This window comes from Neoarius graeffei, chromosome 7 (genome assembly GCF_027579695.1).
Source record: "Neoarius graeffei isolate fNeoGra1 chromosome 7, fNeoGra1.pri, whole genome shotgun sequence".
Classification (NCBI taxonomy): Eukaryota; Metazoa; Chordata; class Actinopteri; order Siluriformes; family Ariidae; genus Neoarius; species Neoarius graeffei.
In genome coordinates, this window is record NC_083575.1 from 13,788,276 (window position 1) to 13,809,103 (window position 20,828).

General features: G+C 41.7%; 1 protein-coding gene across 1 annotated transcript in view; it reads right to left on the reverse strand.

The window, feature by feature from the left end:
• Positions 1 to 14,590: 14,590 nt before the first annotated feature.
• ablim1a (actin binding LIM protein 1a) overlaps positions 14,591 to 20,828 on the reverse strand; it is an 83,570-nt gene continuing 77,332 nt past the window's right edge. The window contains exons 23-25 of the mRNA XM_060925314.1: positions 19,617 to 19,691; positions 16,183 to 16,263; positions 14,591 to 15,691 (exon numbers count right to left, since the gene is read on the reverse strand). Of these exons, the coding sequence (XP_060781297.1) occupies positions 15,578 to 15,691; positions 16,183 to 16,263; positions 19,617 to 19,691 (270 nt within the window). The 3' untranslated portion in view covers positions 14,591 to 15,577. The remainder of the gene's footprint in view (positions 15,692 to 16,182; positions 16,264 to 19,616; positions 19,692 to 20,828) is intronic.

Here is a 20,828-nt window from a genome sequence, read left to right on the forward strand (position 1 = left end):
ACAATAGGTCCTCCAGCCTATACAGAGGGAATACCCACAGAGTCTATAGTCTTCCTCTGTGTACTTCTCTTGAATGGTTAACTCTTGTGTCTTCTTCAAAGTTGTTCAAGCACGAGTGGTGAAAACGATTAATTTTGTATTTCTGTTTAGATGTCAGCTTATCACAATGGCAAAACATTCTTAAGAACTAACCGGCAAGTAAGAACACAGCATGAAACGATTCTTGAACTCAGGAGGCATTGTCAGTCAAGCAAGAGAGATTTGATCATGCAGAAAGCAGTTGCATTTATTCAACTGATTATGAAATGGCCTACAGATGACAGTAAACCTGGTCTGCTTGAGCCTGCCTGTTCTGACAAGATAGCAAATAGGTTAGCATGGCATTTCACGCTTTTAACACTGTTTTTTTTGTTTGTTTTTTAAATCATCTTTCAACAATGAATCTGAGAAACTATGCATTTACCCCTTACAGGGTTTCTTCAAAGAAATGATTGACCTTAGAGAGGTTGTTTTTTTAAACCACTGAATGCACAAAATATTGCTAACTAACATCCATTCTAATGCTAAATTTTTTTTTATTAATTTACTTTTCAATAATTTCAATAACAGGGTTGAACAATATCACTGAAAATAAAGAAAAAAGAATGAAAGAACTTGCTTTTCCTCTTACTCCATTTTCTTCAGGAAATTCAGATGATGCAGCTTCCTGTTGGACATGTGACTTGTGGAATATTCCAATTGTAGTATTTCTTTGGAGTGAAAGTGTTAAATTAACAGTGTGAAGTAAATGTTATGAATGTGTGATAGTGGCTAAGTGTGCTAGCTTGTCAATCTTGTGGTCTTATGGATATACAGCATTAATAAGATGCCATCTACAAGTAAGCATGACGCTAATGCACAAGAACAAATACCTGGTTAATTAAGTAAACACAGCTAATTAACAACTTCTGTTCCTCTATGTGATTAGCATGATGTTAAACACCACACACCTCAGTCTACATTGTACAGCTTGAATTTTTAATTCCCTTGGATGACCAGTGCTGAGTTCTAGTACTGTATATGTAGTCTATGATGTTTGTACACCCCTACTCATTCATAGGTAGTGCTGTATTGTGACTATTTTCTACACTGAAGAACAATACTGAAGACATCAAAACTATGAAATAACACATGGAATATATATGGAATTATGTGGTAAACAAAAAAAAATCTTTAAAAAACCCCCAAAACGTTTCATATTTTAAATTCTTCAAAGTGTCCAATGTTTAGCTTGATGACGCTTTGCACACTATTGGCATTATCTTAACCAGCTTTATGAGGTAGTCACCTGGAATGCTTTTCAATTAACAGGTGCCTCATCAAAAGTTAATTAGTGGACGGGTTTCTTGCCTCCTTAATGCGTTTGAAATCAAACAGTAAATAGTAAATAATAAAAATACAGTAAATAGCCCTATACAACAACTATAGTAATCCATATTATGTCAAGAACCGCTCAACTAAGTAAAGAGAAATGATCATTACTTTAAGACATGAAGTGTCTTTTAATTAATAAAAACAAAGAAATAACACTGAATTAGAAGGTGTGTCCAAACTTTTGTCTGATTCTGTATGTTCTGGCCAGACTGGTTTGAGCTGACGGCTACTGTCACTCACTTTCTACAAACATGATGAGCAGAAAAGCATCTCAAAATACACAAAATGCAGGATTCGATTTAATCTCTCTCTCTCTCTCTCATTAATTTATATCCATGCTAGCGAAACTGTTCCAAACATAAAAATACAGGAGCTAGAAAATTGCTGTGTTTGCACCAGACATTCTGACACAGTTCATGACTCATACACTTTTCACAGTCATTAAGGCCTGGTGCTTAAAGACACCCTGCGGTCTCGCACGTAGCCTAGACACATAAGGAAACATTATGCTGAAAGCATTTTTACACCTTCACACTAAAATCAGCAACTCAGCTACCTAGGGGGTGCAGCACAGTGCACTTCAACACTCATTTACACGCTAACACAAGAATGTACACAGAAACCTACTCACTCCAAATACACTCATGCTTCAGCAGATTGTTCAACTAGGAAGCCAACTTGATTTTTAAGACTTACTCAACTATAGGCTAGTTCAGTTTCATTAAACCCTCTGTAATGACTGGGTTTTAAAAAGATAATGATGTTGATAATAATAATTAATAATAATAATAATAATAATAATAATAATATGAAGAGGTGGCTTAGTTTTTCACCAGGACCCATTAAACTGGCAAGACAACTATAATCTCGAGGCTTTGTGGTTATTTCTATTTGTGTATTTGTGTGTATTATCAGCCCCCAGGCTGAGGTGCAAAGGGCAAGCATGAGCTTTTTCCTAAATTAAAAAAAAAAGCTGAAGCTCACCCAAACCCCCAGCAGCTTACCCAGGAGGTCTGAGAGTTAACACATTACTGGAAGCAGTCAAGGAAGAGTAAACATTCACTCACCCCTGCTAACACACACGTGTGTGTCCCACGTGTGTGTAAAATGTTAGCATGACTTATGCATACACACTTATTTACACTTAAACTACGTTATTATTTTTGCATCATAACACTGTTCCACTTTTAAACACACACAGAGAGAGAGAGAGAGAGAGAGAGAGAGGATTGTTCACATATTCATCTGTGTAACTTATGTGTATCTAGAGGATTAAAAAGCCCTATCCACTAGGGGGAAACATTGGTATCAGTGGACCAATAAAACCTTTTAACTAGCCCAGGTGTTTAATTCCTAGTGGGAAAAACTTACCATCAGGTCTCTGTTCCTGTTCTCCAGCATTTTCCATCTCCATTAGTATCACACCTATTTCTATTTATTATTGCATGCTTCCATGTTGACCTGAAAAATCATTCTCATGCCAACTGTTCTGTCAAGCTTGTTTGTCGCTGTGTACGTGACATCACCGGATGTGGCTAACTGCAGATGGGCTGTATTAGCTTCTCTTCTGAACTTTCCACCTTAGATGTTCTGTGTACTGAAATGATGTCACATAATACTACAGCGCCTACTGTTGACACTGGAATTTCACCACGTGGTCGTACACAAGCGATGCTCCAAGCAAACTCAGGAAAGGTGCAGCAGCCATCTTGTGTGGAATTTATAGTGTGTTTGGGACAAAATAATCCAGCAATACAAAAATACTACAAAATATTATATTCTTTAACTTTCTGCATTGAGCCAAAGTTCCCCAGGGAACACTGACTAATTTCCCCATCAGCTTTCTCATAAGCTTTTGAATTGAATTGATACTGTATATTAAGCATATTTAACAGTTTCAGAGGGAAGAGGAAGAATTTGTGGTTATGAGTTACCAGCACTTGTGCAGGTAGAGATTTAAGGACAATACAATCTTAACGGGTATCAAAAGATACAAAAAGATGCTAATTCGCTCACAAGCATGTTTGTTAATAAATGAAGCCATTGCTCAATACTGCTCAGTCAAAGTAAATACAAAACAGCCCGCATTTTCATCTGATCATACATGGATATCACAAAACCTCCAGAAAAAAGTGCGAGTGTAGCTGGATTCAGGTTTTAACTCTCTAAGAACAGTTTTGGTATGGCTTTCTCTCATGGCTGCCATCTCAAAACCATTATTGAGAATGTGTAACTTTTGAACAGCTAATTTGAATATATTTACTTTTCATTTCCAAATGAAATAGCTAAATCTGTCAAAATAGACTGTTGCACTCCCAATTTTGTTCATCACTAACATTTGCTAGCTTCCAAAGGCCATCCTCTAATAATTAGCTAATCTGATGTCATTGGCTCAATGAAAGAAATGTGAATTGAGACCTGTGGTAACATATTTTAACCCAAACACCAGTCTCTATAATCAGAATCATCCAAAAGGAGTTCATGTTTCTTTCAAAACAAGATCAAGGTTCAGGAGCCGGCCAAAGGATCCGCCATAGTGATCCAATTTAAGCTCCTGTTACACTGGTTCCAGTTACTTTTATTCCCTATGAGAATTCTGATCTGCTTCCTTTCAAGAGGTCAAGGTGAATGACCTATTGGTAGGAGTGTCTACTGCCTGCGAGGTCCTCTGGGCATTCTAAATCAAGGGAGGGAGGAAAGAAACACATCTTTCCCATTTCCTGGTGTGGACGTCCTTCACATATCTACTGGGTAACTAGAAGAGCAGTAAAAGTGAGCTTCAGTGATGACTCATACAGGCTGATTGAGAGGAAATGCCCATGGGAGTGTTCTTGGCGAGAGAATGTTGTTCTCTTGACTCTTAAAGCCTTGAGCCAGCAGGAGTTTAATTAAAGACAGGATTGTTAACAACTGCACTCTGTGAGAGGAGTCATGGTATTGATTACTGTATGGTTCTTTTGCACCAACACACAGACGTAAACACACCCAGATAATAATAATAACAATAACTCAACAATAAAAATTGTTGCGATACATTTGCTGTTGAAGTCTCTATTCATTTCAAAGAGGAACACCTGTGGCATGACTGTTAAAATAAATAAATAAATAAATAAATAAATAAAATGTGTTCAGTTGTCAACAAACTGGAACGGTCACTTTACGTTCACACCAAATGCAGCGAGAGCGTTAAAATTTGCTCTGGCTGCCCTGCCTACCACATTGGTCAGTTCATGGATGCTCTGTAACGTAGATGAAACAAGCAGCTAAAAAGGTCGTTGAGAATGCTTCGTCTTGCAACCGTTATTTAAAAGAACCGCAAACACGTCAACTGGTACATTATATCTTAATAAAAATAATTTTTAAAATACAATAATTTAAATAACTAAAATAATAATTTAAAAATATAGTTAACAATACCATTAGGGAGACTTTGTGTCATGTTCTGCCCCGGACATCCACTCTGGAGATTACGCATCTCTCACGCCAGCGCCGATTCGGATCCGGGACAGGAATTCCACCTCACCTGTATTCACTTCCTGGTTTTCACCGCTGCCTATAAATACGCCATTCTCAGACTCTGACTTTGCCAGAACGTCTCATTTGCTACTCTAGCCGTTTCTGTGCCTTTTTGCGGCTCATAGTTTTTGCTCTAGCTGTTTTTCTGGTTCATGGCTTTTTGCACTAAGGTTTTTTCTTGTTCATGGTTTTTGCACTAGCGTTTATTCTTGTTCATGGTTTTTTGCACTAGCATTTTTGCCCTTACCTGTCTCGTGTCTTTGTCAAGTTTTTTGTCTCTTTTTTTTTTCCTGGACTATTTTTTGCCATTTGTTTTTTTGTCCTGTTTGTTTACCTTTTTGCCACACCCTTTTCCCCTGGATTAAATCACCTCATTTATTGGATAACTGTCTGTGTTCTGCTTTTGGATCCTATCTCACCACACCTCCACCACCCCTAACAGTATGTTCTGGCCAAACATGGATCCAGCAGAACTCACCCTTCTGAGAACGGCCATCCAACAGCAAGGGACTCTCCTCAGGACCCATCAACAAGGCCTCCAGCAGATCACCCAGAACCTCGCCACCCTGTCCAATTCGCTCGACCTCCTCACACAGATGCAGCGATATCAAGCCGTGCCTACCCCTGCCCAGCCGTCTCCAACTTCAGCTCCTGCCACTGCATTTCTCCACGAACCGAGACTCCCAGCACCTCAGCCCTACGATGGAGAGCCAGGTACTTGCAGATCATTCCTATCTCAATGCTCATTGATCATGGAGCTGCAACCTCTGACCTTCCCCACAGAACGCTCCCGGGTGGCATATATCATCACGCTCCTCACTGGCAAGGCCAGGGAGTGGGGAACAGTGGTCTGGGACGCTGATGCTCCCTGTTGCTCCAGTTTCAAAGATTTCTCCGAGGAGACGGGGTGATCTTTTGATTGCTCTCTGTCCGGCCGGGAGGCGGCTAGGGAACTCATGGAGCTGCGGCAGGGGTCCCGGTCTACCTTGGACTATGCCATTGAGTTCCGGATGTTGGCGGTGCTGTGCCGTTGGAACGAGAGCACCCAGGTCGACACGTTCCTGCATGGCTTGTCTGATGCCATTAAGGATGAACTGGTATCGCAGGAACTGCCGTCGGACCTCTCCAGTTTCATGGACCTTGCCAACCGTATCGACGCCTGGTTCCAGCAACGGAGGAGAGAGAAGACCCGCCCCAGCTTCGCCTTCACTCCACCTCCCGCCTCGTCCGTCGAACCCATGCAGGTAGACCGGGTACAGGTGTCAGCAGAGGAATGACAGCGCCAGCGGAGCACAGGGGCCTGTTTCTACTGCGGTCAGCGAGGACACATCTGCTGAGCCTGCCCGCTAAAGGGAACGAGACCACCAGCGAATCGAGGGGCCCTGGTGGGCAATGCTCGGAACCAGCCCCCAGCTGATTGACTGTTATTCCCTATCATCGTCATTCATGACAACCAGCATCACCATCTCCAGGCCCTCATCAACTCAGGGGCAGACAAGAACCTGATCTGCTCCGCCACCGCCAAGCGTCTGGGAATCCCGCTACTCGCCCTCGACGTCCCTCTCACAGTCCTGACACTCAATGGCACCGGCTTGACCACCATCACCCACCTTACCACCCCACTCACCCTGAGGATTTCTGGCAACCACTCTGAAACCATCCAACTCCACATTATGAACAACCCCCATGTACCCATCATCCTAGGATTACCCTGGTTAACGCAGAACAACCCCCACCTAAACTGGGCTGATAACACTAGGCTGGAGCCATTCCTGCCTAGCTTCCTGCCTGAACTCCGCTCTGCCTCCCGCCAAACCACCGCAGCCTTCAGCCAGCAAGTTTCCCAACCTCTCTCACATGCCTCCGGAATACCTGGACTGAAGACTTGTCTTCAGCAAGACCCAAGCAGTGTCCCTCCCTCCTCACAGATCCTATGACTGTGGAATCGACCTCCTGCCTGGGACGGCACCACCCAAAGGGCGACTCTACTCTCTCTCTCCTGCCAAAAGGCAAGCTATGGAGAAGTACATCTCCGAGTCTCTTGCAGTTAGGATCATCCGCCCTTCCTCCTCCCCAGCAGGGGCAGGATTCTTCTTCGTGGAGAAGGACAAGTCACTCCACCCCTGCATTGACTATCAAGGTCTCAACGCCATCATGGTCAAGAACCGCTACCCACTACCGCTCATGACCACGGCCTTTGAACTACTCCAGGGAGCCCCTGCTGGCCTGCTAAGACCCCTCCCGATTCCTCATTGACCCTGGTCTTACATCGCCCTGGACTTCATCACAGGACTCCCCAACTCAGGTGGCAACACATGCATCCTCAGTTATTGACCGTTTCTCCAAGACAGTCCATTTCATCCCTCTACCCAAGCTTCCCACAGCTAAAGAAACTGCCGAATTACTCATCCTTCACATTTTCCGCCTACACGGACTCCCCACTGATATCGTCTCTGACCAGGGTCCTCAGTTCACTCCGCAGTTCTGGAGGGCCTTCTGCAAACTCATTGGGGCCTCCTGTAGTCTCTCCTCAGGGTTCCATCCTCAAACCAATGGCCAGGCAGAACAGGCGAATCAAGATTTGGAGGTGGCACTCAGGTGCATGGTGTCCAGGGATGTTCTTGGAGTAAGTACTTACCTTGGGTCAAGTACGCTCACAACACTCTCCTTTCATCTGCCACAGGTCTCTCGCCCTTCCAGTGCTCCCTAGGTTACCAACCACCACTCTTCCCCTGCCAAGAGTAGGAGGTCACCATAACCTCAGCCCAGACCTTCATACGCCGCTGCAGGAGGACGTGGGCATTGCCCCGGAGAAGACTCATTCGCTCCGCCCTAGTATCCAAGAGGCAGGCTGACAAACGCCGCTCTAAGGTACCCACCTACCAGGTGGGGCAGCAAGTCATGCTCTCCACGCGGCATCTGCCACTCAGACCCATCTCCCGCAAGCTGGCCCCCAGATACCTAGGACCCTTCCTCATCAGCAAGGTAATCAATCCATGTTCCGTTAGACTGGCATTACCACTTATCATGCAACGTATTCACCCCAATTTCCACGTGTCACAGCTTAAACCTCTGGTCTCTAGTTCTTTGTTCCCACTCTCCACTCTGCCTCCTCCTCCCAGGCTCATTGATGGCGGCGAAGCCTACATGGTCAAAAAGCTGCTGAAGGTGCAGTGGCGAGGCAGAGGACTCCAGTACCTGGAGAACTGGGAAGGTTATGGTCCCGAGGAGAGATGTTGGGTCCCCGCCAGGTTCATCTTGGACCCAACCCTAATCTCTGACTTCCACCGGCAACACCCCGACGCTCTTCCTAAAGCGCCTGGAGGTGCTCGTTGGGGGGGGGGGGGGGGTAGTGTCATGCTCCGCCCCGTACATCCACTCCGGAGATTATGGATCTCTCACACCAGCGCTGATCCGGCTCCGGGACAGGAATTCCACCTCATCTGTATTCACTTCCTGGTTTTCACTGCTGCCTATAAATACGCCGTTCTGAGACTCTGACTTTGCCAGAATGTCTCATTTGCTACTCTAGCCATTTCTGTGCCTTTTTGCATCTCATGGTTTTTGCTCTAGCTGTTTTTCTGGTTTATGTTTTTTTGCACTAAGGTTTTTTCTTGTTCATGGTTTTTTGCACTAGCGTTTATTCTTGTTCATGGCTTTTTGCACTAGCATTTTTGCCCTTACCTGTCTCATGTCTGTCAAGTTTTTTTGTCTCTTTTTCCTGGACTATTTTTGCCATTTGTTTTTTTTGTCCTGTTTGTTTACCTTTTTGCCATGCCCTTTTTCCCTGGATTAAATCACCTCATTTATTGGATAACTGTCTGTGTTCTGCTTTTGGATCCTATCTCACCACACCTCCTCCACCCCTAACACTTTGTTTTTACTGTTTTTTGTCTTGTTAAAAAAAATTGGCAAAGGTGACTGCTTTCATTTTAACATACCCAACCTACACATCTCATCTCGCAATACCTTCTAAGTCGCATGTCAGTAACCAGCCAATACTCTTTTGCATGCTATGGTGCAAGTTAGTATGCAACTCCCTCCTATCGTCACAAAGTACACTTCACCAACACCTACAGCTTCCGACTCCTTGGTTCATGCTTTGTTTTTTAGTTATATCCCTGTACACAACCAGGGACACATCATAAATAAAAGGGAAACCCACCACCGCGATTATCAATTTCTCCTCCATGGTAGGCTACTTGGGAATGGTTTGAAAGGAACCAAAATTTACACGACTGTGTTCTCTGGGACTCTTTACAGCGGAGCACTTCTAAATTACAATTGGTTGCTGCCAAACCACATCATAGCTTATTACCATCAAGTTGCCTGGACTTCAACTTTATTGCAATGCCCCCACCACCCAAGAGATGTTGGCTGATATAGAAAATGAATGACTTCCTGTCGTTTTGACACTCTGGCTGCATTTGGTATGAGTGGAGGATTATAGTTCAAGATCCTGACAACTAATGTACCACAGCACTGTTGAATTTTCAAATCTGATTGGTCAGAAGATGTTAATTAAGTTTCTATAACATACATATATGTGGTAGCAGAACTAACTTGACTATAACATCAACATTCAATTTGACTATGAACAAATAATAAGTGCATGACAGTATTTAATAAATTTTAAAAATGGCTGGCAGACTGAATAAAACACTTCCCAATAGGTAAAAAAAAAAAGCACAGCAAGGCAGCAAGAAATCTCAGTGCCTCAGGATACTTGAGGATACAACATTGTTTTCGTCAAGTGTTCACTCTCAACTGGGGAAAAAAGTGAGATAAAGCAGCACTAGATGAGGATACAGTGTATATAATAGATAATTTCTTGGGACCTGTGTACACTGGATGTAGCCCAACCCTGTAACCAAAAACAGGGTTTGTTTGTCTCTCAGTTTGAGAATTTATGGGCCACGAAGCTGTAAAGCAGCTGAGCTACTTAACCTACTCTGCTCTCTTTATGGTTCTGCTTCTTTGTCCAAAATCAGACAGCCATGATACAGTGTCTTGCAAAAGTATTCCTCCCCCTTGGTGTTTGCCCTGTTTTGTCATATTACAAGCTGGAATTAAAATGGATTTTTGGAGGGCTAGCACCATTTGATTTACACAACATGCCGAGAACTTTTAAGGTGCAAATTGTTTTTTATTGTGACACAAACAATAATTAAGATGAAAAAACAGAAATCTGGAATGTGCATAGGTATTCACCCCCTTTCATATGAAACCCCTAAATAAGGGCTGGTCCAAAAAAATTAACTTCATAAGTCATGCAATTCCTTGATTAAGATCCACCTGTGTGCAATGAAAGTGTCACATGATCTGTCACATGATGTCTGTATAAATCAACCTGTTCTGGAAGGACCCTGACTCTGCAACACTACTAAGCAAGCAACATGGAAACTAAAGAGCACTCCAAACAAGTCAAAGACAAAGCTGTGGAGAAGTATAGATCAGGGTTGGGTTATAAAACAATATCCCAAACTTTGAATATCCCAGGGAGCACCATTCAATCCATTAGAGCAAAATGGCACCACTACAAACCTGACAAGAGAAGGCCGCCCACCAAAACTCACAGACCAGGCAAGGAGGGCATTAATCAGACATGCAACAAAAACATCAAAGATAACACTGAAGGGGCTGCAAAGATCCACAGCAAAGATGGGAGTATCTGTCCATAGGACCACTTTAAGCCGTACACTCCACAGAGCAGGGCTTTATGGAAGAGTGGCAAAAAAAAGTCATTGCTTAAAGAAAAAAAGTAAGAAAACACATTTGGAGTTTGCCCAAAAGCATGTGTCAGACTCCCCAAACACATGGAAGAAGATTCTCTGGTCATATGAGACTAAAACTGAACTTTTTGGTCATCATGGGAAATGCCACGTGTGGTGCAAACCCAACAGTTCCCTGAGAATACCATTCCTACAGTGAAGCATGGTGCTAGCAGCATCATGCTGTAGGGATGTTTTTCATCTGCAGGGACAGGAAAGCTGGTCAGGACTGAAGGAAAGATGGATGGCACTAAATACAGGGCAATTCTGGAGGAAAACTTGTTTGAGTCGGCCAGAGGTTTGAGACTGGGACAAAGGTTCATATTCCAGTAGGACAATGACCCTAAACAAACTGCTAATGCTACACTGGAGTGGTTTAAAGGGAAACATTTAAATGTCTTGGAATGGCCTAGTCAAAGCCCAGACCTCAATCCAATTGAGAATCTGTAGCATAACTTGAAGATTGCAACGCGACCAACACAACCCATCTAACTTGAAGGAGTTGGAGCAGTTTTGCCTTAAGGAATGGGCAAAAATCCTAGTGATGAGATGTGCTAAGCTAATAGAGACATACCCCAAGAGACTTATAGCTGTAATTTCAGCAAAAGGTTGCTTTACAAAGTATTGACTTTTTTTGGGGGTGGGGGGGGGGGTGGGGGGGGGTGAATACCTACTGTATGCACATGCCAGATTTCTGTTTTTTCATCTTAATTATTTTTTGTGTTACAATAAAGCAACAATTTTCACCTTTAAAGTGGTAAGCATTTTGTGTAAATCAAATGGTGCTAACCCTCCAAAAATCAATTTTCATTCCAGCTTGTAATGCAACAAAACAGGACAAACACCAAGAGGGAGGAATACTTTTGCAAGACACTCTGTGAAGTGATCTGGTCTGGTATCTACCACTGGCAGATCTAATAATTCAGGATAAAAATACTTTATCTCAATTGTCTTCCAAATTCAAAGAGGATAACATTAAAAATGAAATAGAGAGCACTTCAGTCTCTGAAGAACAATGAGGTCATGGTTCAGGATCATGTGTGTCAACTTGGCCATAGAGCAACTTGAAGTGATTACATTGTTGCTGTGAAAATAATCTGGAGTGAGATGTAATGAATGAACACCTCTCTGGAGAGCCTAGTTATAGACCACAGGAAATTTTTTCCGCAGGGCTAAGTGCGAGGAATGAGCTCACAGTGTCTCAACTAAACCTTAGTTTAACCTTATAGTGCCATCTGGTGTTGTGACCATGTGTTTCTGATCAGGTGTAAAATATTTGTATTTCCAGATAGATACAGTATATTTTATTGCATTAATATATAGATAGAACAGTGAAAAATAGCATGAAATTATCTGAATATTAGGATATAAATATGTAATAAAATTTAATTTTCTCTAAAGACATACAACTATGGATTGTTGATTATTTTCCTGTAACAGCATGCTCCATTGTATTTTATTGCTAATTATGACTTTGAATATTGTATAGATGTATCTATAGTATCTAATCATGTGCTATTGGAATATCTTTCAGAAGAATGCTATTCATTCCTGCAGTATATACAGTGCATTAAATAAGTATTCCCCCTGAGTTACAACTAATGAAATGAAAGTGATTTAATTGGGATTGTCATGAATCTCCATCCATCCATCCATCCATCCATCCATTATCTGTAGCCACTTATCCTGTTCTACAGGGTCACGGGCAAGCTGGAGCCTATCCCAGCTGACTATGGGTAAGACGCGGGGTACACCCTGGACAAGTTGCCAGGTTATCACAGGGCATCATGAATCTCAAGTACAAAATATAATATTGAAGTGGTTGGAAAATTAAAATAGCTTGCAAAATTATTTATAAATAAAACAGTTCCAGTATGGTGATTGAACACATTCACCGCCCCATGAAACTCCTCAATAATTTCTGGAACAATTATTTGCCATTAGGAGTCACATGATTAGAGAAGCTGAATGAAGTGTACCTTTGTGCGCTTGTGACATCTGAAGTTTCAGACTCCAGAGCAAACAGTATCAAGGAGAAGTTTTGGAAGAGTATGAAGAATTCAACCAGATAACAATGGTGAACAAAACCATGGTGAGCAGAAAAGCATGTCTTCCAGATTCCTGATGTTAGCTGACAGGAAAGGGACCTGATGGTCTTCTACTGATGTTGCTCATCTGCCTCAAAATTCAGTGTGTTGTGCTTTCTGGGAGGCTTTTCAGCTCAGCGTTGTTGTAAAGAGTGGCTCTTTGAGTTAACCTAGCCTTCCTGGCAGCTCGAACCAGTCTGGCCATTATCTTCTGACTGCTCTCATTAGCAAGGCAGTTTTCCAGAAGATCTTTATTTTCTTCTTATTTTTTTCCAGCAGCTTCTGAAACACACAAACCTGGCATCTGGTACCAACAAACATGCCATGGTCAAAGTCACCAAGATCATATTTTTTCCCATTCTGATGTTTGGTGTGAACATTAACTACAGTTTGTGACTTGTATCTGCATGATTTTCTTGTACTGCTGCTAAATGAATCACATTTCTTTGTCTTGACGTACTTGTAGACAATCGTATTCTTCACCAGAAGTTATGCAGTATGACAAATTTAGGCTACATCCACATGACAACGGCAACGAGATTTTTTTTTTAAATATCGCGTCCACATGGGCAACGGATCAGTAAAATATCAGGTACATATGGCAACGCAACGCTTGCTGAAAATGATGCAATGCACATGCCACACCTCTACGTGTGCTGTAAGACGGTCCCATCGGAGACACCAGAACAATAGAAGAAGTAGACGCATGTGCATAAACCCCTTCTTCTGTAGCATCAGCCACATAAAGTTTTGATTATTAATCAGTAGCGTAAAATGAAAAAAGCGGAAAGAGGAATGAATGGGGGTAGATGGAAGCCGGTACACCAACATTCTGATATCCTCCAGAATTCTTTAATGGTCCGGAATAAATTGAATGCTACACGTTGATGGATTACTTTGTTCTTCTACGCCCTTTTTGAGGAATGTATTGTCAGACTTAAACCAACATCTGAAGAGGTGAGATCGCTCCTTTTTTTTTCCTATTTTTGCTGGCGGGATTGTTTTTGTTTTTGGAAAGCGCACGGGCGGTGCGCGGTTTGGTACTGCTTCCGCAGTGTTTGGACTAAAGACTCTGCCCTAAGGGCTATTCTCTCACTCTCTCTCTCTCTCTCTCTCTCTCTTTCTCTCACTTTGCACCATTACACAATAAATATTCACAGTGAAAATATTTTGTAAGCGCGTTTCATGAACCAAGTTATAGGATTTGTTGACAACTCGCATCGAGTTCGTTACACTTCTACCCAGCGTGAAGCACTGACAGTCATGTGGTTGTGACGTCATCGTAAACAAATCCGTTCTACTCATCCAGACGACTTCGCAACGGCACCGTTGCCAGATTTTTCCACTCTGGAACCCGTTCTCAAAAGATTTCATTTTGGGGCACCCAAAACGCCGGTGCCGTGTGGATGCCAGGCCAAAACGATAAACAATTTTATCAGATTCACCTGAATCCGTTGCCGTGTGGACAGGGCCTTAGACAACACCCTTTTATTTTCAATTAAATTGTAACAATAAGTATGAAATCTGCCATTATTTTATTTGCAACACTGAACTTTAAGACTGACCTCGGACAGTACATACAGTAACAAACTACTTCATGGCTGTTTGACTCAAAATGTTATTAATGCAATGTACATTTTCCCACCATTATTGTTTGTCACCAAATAATTACTGTCACAAAAAGGAATGAATGACAGTTTGATGGAAAAACAAAAGGGTGGTCTGAGTTTTGCATAACACTGCAAATGTGACATGTGGTGTTGCAAAACAGTCAGAAACAAAGACAGAAATATGCCACCTGATTTGCTGCATTTTATTAATAACGAGAAGCTTGTTACATCAATAAAATATTTCATCCTTGAAGAGTTTATGTTTGTTGCTTGTCAAATCTTTGCATTTTGCAAGCAGTTGGATTAACAGGGCAATTAGTTTCAAACAACAAAGAAAGTTGAAAGAACTTGTTACTGTGTGTATGGTTTTGAGTGTGAAGACACAGAGAGAGAGAGAGAGAGAGAGAGAGGAAAAAGCCATGCCATTCCTTGACCTACCACCAAGCCAAAGCTACAACAAAAATTGCTCTGACGTTGGTATCAGATACTGTAATTTACACGAGCAATAAATGTTTGGTCCTATTAAGCCTTCAGTGGAAAGGATCCTGAGAAATACCCAGTGCTATACTTTACAGTATTTGCTCTCTTCGGCATGGCAATACCTTTGGTGTTGCTGTCTATCGCACAGTTTATCAATCGTTTTGCTTGTAATATCATTCATACATACAATAAATGGCAGTGCGGATTTCTGTTTGAATAGAACAAGCCAGATACAGCTCGTTTTCAGGATGCGAAGTGTACAGTGCAAGTTTGAGTGAAAGTTCAGCACTGCTTTGATCATTAAATGATGAGGACAAAAATACAAGCCTACATGAAAGCTCATTACATCTACGTTAATTAACAGTGAACTCATAGTGAACTGAACAAAACTTCTTATTACATGAGTGGGAGTTACCTAAGAAGTGAGGAGAAAAAGAAAAGGTAATTTATTGAGGAAAACAAGCCCAAGATACATAAAGACAAAGTTCTGAACATCTGATGCTTGTGCACTAATGCAATGATTTGCCACTTTTTAATTTAAAATAATGGGACCATCATATTATGTTCCGCTAACCAATCAACATAAACCAATGAAATCACTTAAGATCCCTTCATATTCACACACAAGGGCCACAAGAGAAAGAAAAAGAGATTACAAGCAAACAGCTACCTTACAGAAGGGTATGGCATGTTTTTATGGTTAAAAGAGTCTGGCTTTCTTCTTCATGTCGTTGCGTTTCCAAAGAGGTAACTTGTCGAACTCCTGAATCTCCATCCCAAATAGCTCAAAGAACACTTCTGGAGCCAGGTGCCGCTGAAAAGAGCATGAAAGGGGAACAAAATCCTTTGAGAAATTCAGTAAGTTTGGGTAACATTTGCTACCTAACATTAGCAGTAAAGGTTATGAACATTTACGAATGTAGCATAACTCCAGTGTTTCTTCATGTAGGTTCAAAGAACTGTCTTTCAGTCCCACTTGGGAACTGAACCCACAGACATGCACATATTCACAAAGGCCAAATTCAAACCAGCAACCACAAACCCACAAAATGTCACATTGAGTTTATCCTGAATTCCAACAGGCCAGAGAAACCATAATGGATTATAATGAGTGCGTTAATATAATCCTGTGATTTTGAGCATCCCTACTGTCAGAGCTGCTGTTCTACAGGGAATAAAACACAATAATCAATGCAAGTATGATGCAGTGCAAAGTAAAGCAGAGTTACTCTTATGAAAGCCCTAAATGTTTTTACAGTTACATGAAACTTCCATAAACACATTGGAGGACTGGAGGACCATTACCTCCAGCCGGGTTCTGTCCACGTCTCTGGGCAGCATGGCTCGGCCACGGCTGGTGACTATCAGCATTTCGTATGGATATACCTTCAAGAGAGATACCCATCAGTCAAGAATCAGAAGTGCAAGTGGTTATTAATTCAAATGTTTGAATTCTAGACTAAGCAGCTCATGCAACATTATGCAAGACAACATATTTTACATATTATGTAAAATATGTACATGTCAGTATATACAGTCTGAGCTTCACGTCATTATGATTATCTGCTTGGAGTTAATTTCCAGTCAGGAGTGACAGCATGTGACTGCAACACAGAAACTGTACCAAAATTATAATTTTATGAATCGCAATTCTTGAGGTCCCTGATGCTATCCACCTGGTTCTGGCCCCTCCCACTGAACTCTCCAGAGATGCCTACTTCCACCTGGCATCCCAGCCCCACCCACCCCATCAACTGCTTCGAGCTGTCCCCCTGAGTCTACCTTCTGAACCACATGGAGTGATCTTGCTGGTCCTGCCCTCTCAGCCCTTTAGAGCTGTTTACCTAGCTCTACCCCCTCAAGTTCCAGGATCTGTCAACCTGGTCCCACCTCTTCAACTTCCTATCTAGCCCTGTTCTCCAAACCATTTCCCATGGTCCGACCCTATCAGTGTTCTAGACCTGTGCTCTTGACCTACAGTAACTCCCTCAACTCCCTGAAGCTGTCAAACCCTGGTCCTCAGGTCTCTGGAGGTCTCTGCTTGGCCCTAGTCCTTTGGGAGCAAAACTATTGATTGGTAAATAGTATGACTGAGCTGTAAGTATTGACTCAGTGGCAGCTCAATTAACAGTCATTGCACATGATTGGAAGATTGTGAGTTCAAATCCCAGGACTTCCTGAAAGTTCAGCAAGGTCCTTAAACATTACTTGATTTGATTGTGTCTTCTCTTGAATGTAAGCCATTTTAGATAAAAGCATCAGTGATCTGGGGATAGTACAAGGATCCAATCACATTTGCAGATTTATAAATCTGCTTATGGATTTGCAATTCATAAAATTATGTTGTCATACATGCAAATACTTTTGAAAGGAAAATTAATTGCACAAATCATGTCATATGTCTGAAATGCTAGATTTCATATTTGTACGACTTGACACCTGTTATTTATTCATAGCAATGAGTGAATTTTAGTACTGAGAAGTAGCGAGTTGGTTAGTAATTGTAAGACACTGTACAAGATTAAATATTTAAAGAATGGAGAAATGTAATTATTCATACAATTAAATTTAATCCCACTAACTGTTAGTTATACAATTAGCTAGCAGATTATTGACATTAGTGCATCTTATAGCATTCTCCTTTAGTAATACTATATCCATGTCCATTGTTAAAGACATGCTATTTTAAATTTATATGATGATGGAAACATCAGCATTTGGGCTAAATCAATGACAGAAGGAAACACTGAACAGCAATGGTGTGCATGACAGGGTTGCAAGGAGAAAGCCACTGCTCTCCAAAAAGAACATTGCTGCTCGTCTGCAGTTTGCTAAAGCTCACGTGGACAAGCCAGAAGGCTGGACTCCACCAATCCCATTGATTGAAATCAGGTGTGAGTGGGCACCCTGTTTTATTTAAAGAACAGGGATCTATCAAAGTTTGATCTTCACAACACATGTTTGTGGAAGTGTATCATGGCATGAACAAAGGAGATTTCTGAGGACCTCAGAAAAAGCGTTGTTGATGCTCATCAGGCTGGAAAAGGTTACAAAACCATCTCTAAAGAGTTTGGACTCCACCAATCCACAGTCAGACAGATTGTGTACAAACGAAGGAAATTCAAGACCATTTTTACCCTCCCCAGGAGTGGTCGATCAACAAAGATCACTCCAAGAGCAAGGTGTGTAATAGTTAGCGAGGTCACAAAGGACCCCAGGGTAACTTCTAAGCAACTGAAGGCCTCTCTCATTCTTTGGTAGAACAACTTGTGTGCTTAGGGTCGTTGTCTTGCTGCATGACCCACCTTCTCTTGAGACTCAGTTCATGGACAGGTGTCCTGACATTTCCTTTAGAATCCGCTGGTATAATTCAGAATTCATTGCTCCATCAATGAAGACAAGCCGTCCTGGCCCAGATGCAGCAAAACAGGCCCCAACCATGATACTACCACCACCATGTTGCACAGATGGGATGAGGTTCTTATGCTGGAATGCAGTGTTTCTCCTTTCTCCAAACATAACGCTACTCATTTAAACCCAAAAGTTCTATTTTGGTTTCATCTGTCCACAAAACATTTTTCCAATAGCCTTCTGGCTTGTCCACGTGAGCTTTAGCAAACTGCAGATGAGCAGCAATGTTGTTTTTGGAGAGCAGTGGCTTTCTCCTTGCAACCCTGTCATGCACACCATTGCTGTTCAGTGTTCTCCTGATGGTGGACTCATGAACATTAACATTAGCCAATATGAGAGAGGCCTTCAGTTGCTTAGAAGTTACCCTGGGGTCCTTTGTGACCTCGCTGACTATTACCTTTTACAGACTTTTACTAATACTTTTTACCTATTATCGCCTTGCTCTTGGAGTGATCTTTGTTGGTCGACCACTCCTGGGGAGGGTAATAATGGTCTTGAATTTCCTCTATTTGTAAACAGTCTGTCTGACTGTGGATTGGTGGAGTCCAAACTCTTTAGAAATGGTTTTGTAACCTTTTCCAGCTTGATGAGCATCAACAACATTTTTTCTGCGGTCCTCAGAAATCTCCTTTGTTCGTGCCATGATACACTTCAACAAACATATGTTGTGAAGATCAGACTTTGATAGATCCCTGTTCTTTAAATAAAACAGGGTGCCCACTCACACCTGATTGTCATCCCATTGACTGAAAACACCTGACTAATTTCACCTTCAAATTAACTGCTAATCCTAGAGGTTCACATACTTTTGCCACTCACATATGTAATATTGGGTCATTTTCCTCAATAAATAAATGACCAAAGTATAATATTTTTGTCTCATTTGTTTAACTGGGTTCTCTTTATCTACTTTTAGGACTTGTGTGAAAATCTGATGTTGTTTTAGGTCATATTTATGCAGAAATATAGAAAATTCTAAAGGGTTCACAAACTTCCAAGCACTACTGTACATGTGGGAACTTGTTATATTACACAAACAAGAAGTTTGCTAGCCATAGTAGCCTACTAATTTAATTGAAGAAACAATATTTGAACAATCAGCATGCCTCTACTTACTGAGCTGAGGTAAGTGAAAAATTCTGAGATGATGGTTTTATTAATGCTGATCATATGGATGGTATGATCCATGGTAATAGAATCAGGGATGCAAGCTTGCTTATAATAATAAGGTATGGGATACATTTTCATATTTTCCCAATCATAGAGTATTATGAAATATTTGTGCATGGAAGAAAGATCAGTAACCACTGCACAGGTTTGATACTTGCTTTTGGTTCCAGCATATTGGGCATCGAAACCCCCCTGTCCATTCTGCTGACAGGCTGATGGCCATCCTGCAAGGGCTATGAACACACAAATGGACTGACTGTCAAAAATACCACAAAACTAGATTTTAATGTTCATGCAATTCAATAAAACAAACAAAAAAAAATGATTGGTCCAAAATTGTTCTCGGCAGAGTTTATTTTATTATACGGACATCGTACGATTGTGACAGCCATCAAAAATCGATACATTACCATATTCTCTTAAGTATGGAGCTCCGCTCCACTAACTTGCATCTGCTGAATATTAATAATTTCCAAATGGTTTTGATCAAACTAACTTTAGATGGTGGATCACAATATTCCAAAAATGATCTAAAAACATTCCTAATGATTGATCCTCATGGCCCAAATGTCACAAACCTGACAAAAAACAAAACAAAACACAAACCTTAATAAAACAGTAACGTTATCTCTGAAAAACAAGCTTAGAATTTCAATCAAATCCATCTAATACACCCTCAGTTATAGGCTGACTGTAGATAGTTCATCTATACATGACAGCTGTTTCAACTTCATTACTTATTTGTGCTAGCTAGTCAGTTGCAACTGTCCTCGGTTTAAAGCAAACTGATTGTAGCTGATCATCTCATCTCATTATCTCATCTCATCTCATCATCTCTAGCCGCTTTATCCTGTTCTACAGGGTCGCAGGCAAGCTGGAGCCTATCCCAGCTGACTACGGGCGAAAGGCGGGATACACCCTGGACAAGTCGCCAGGTCATCACAGGGCTGACACATAGACACAGACAACCATTCACACTCACATTCACACCTACGGTCAATTTAGAGTCACCAGTTAACCTAACCTGCATGTCTTTGGACTGTGGGGGAAACCGGAGCACCCGGAGGAAACCTACACGGACACGGGGAGAACATGCAAACTCCGCACAGAAAGGCCCTCGTTGGCCATGGGGCTCGAACCTGGACCTTCTTGCTGTGAGGTGACAGCGCTAACCACTACACCATCATGCCGCCCCTGTAGCTGATCAATCGCCAGCAAAATTAATACTACATAATTAACCCCTTCATCATATTGTGAGAGAAAGTCCATCAGGACATGTTAGATTTAGCATGGAAATGCAGTATGTAGGTTCTGGAGCAACTGATGCATTCATGACACTGAGCCAAATAATTTCAGCTACATTCAACTGA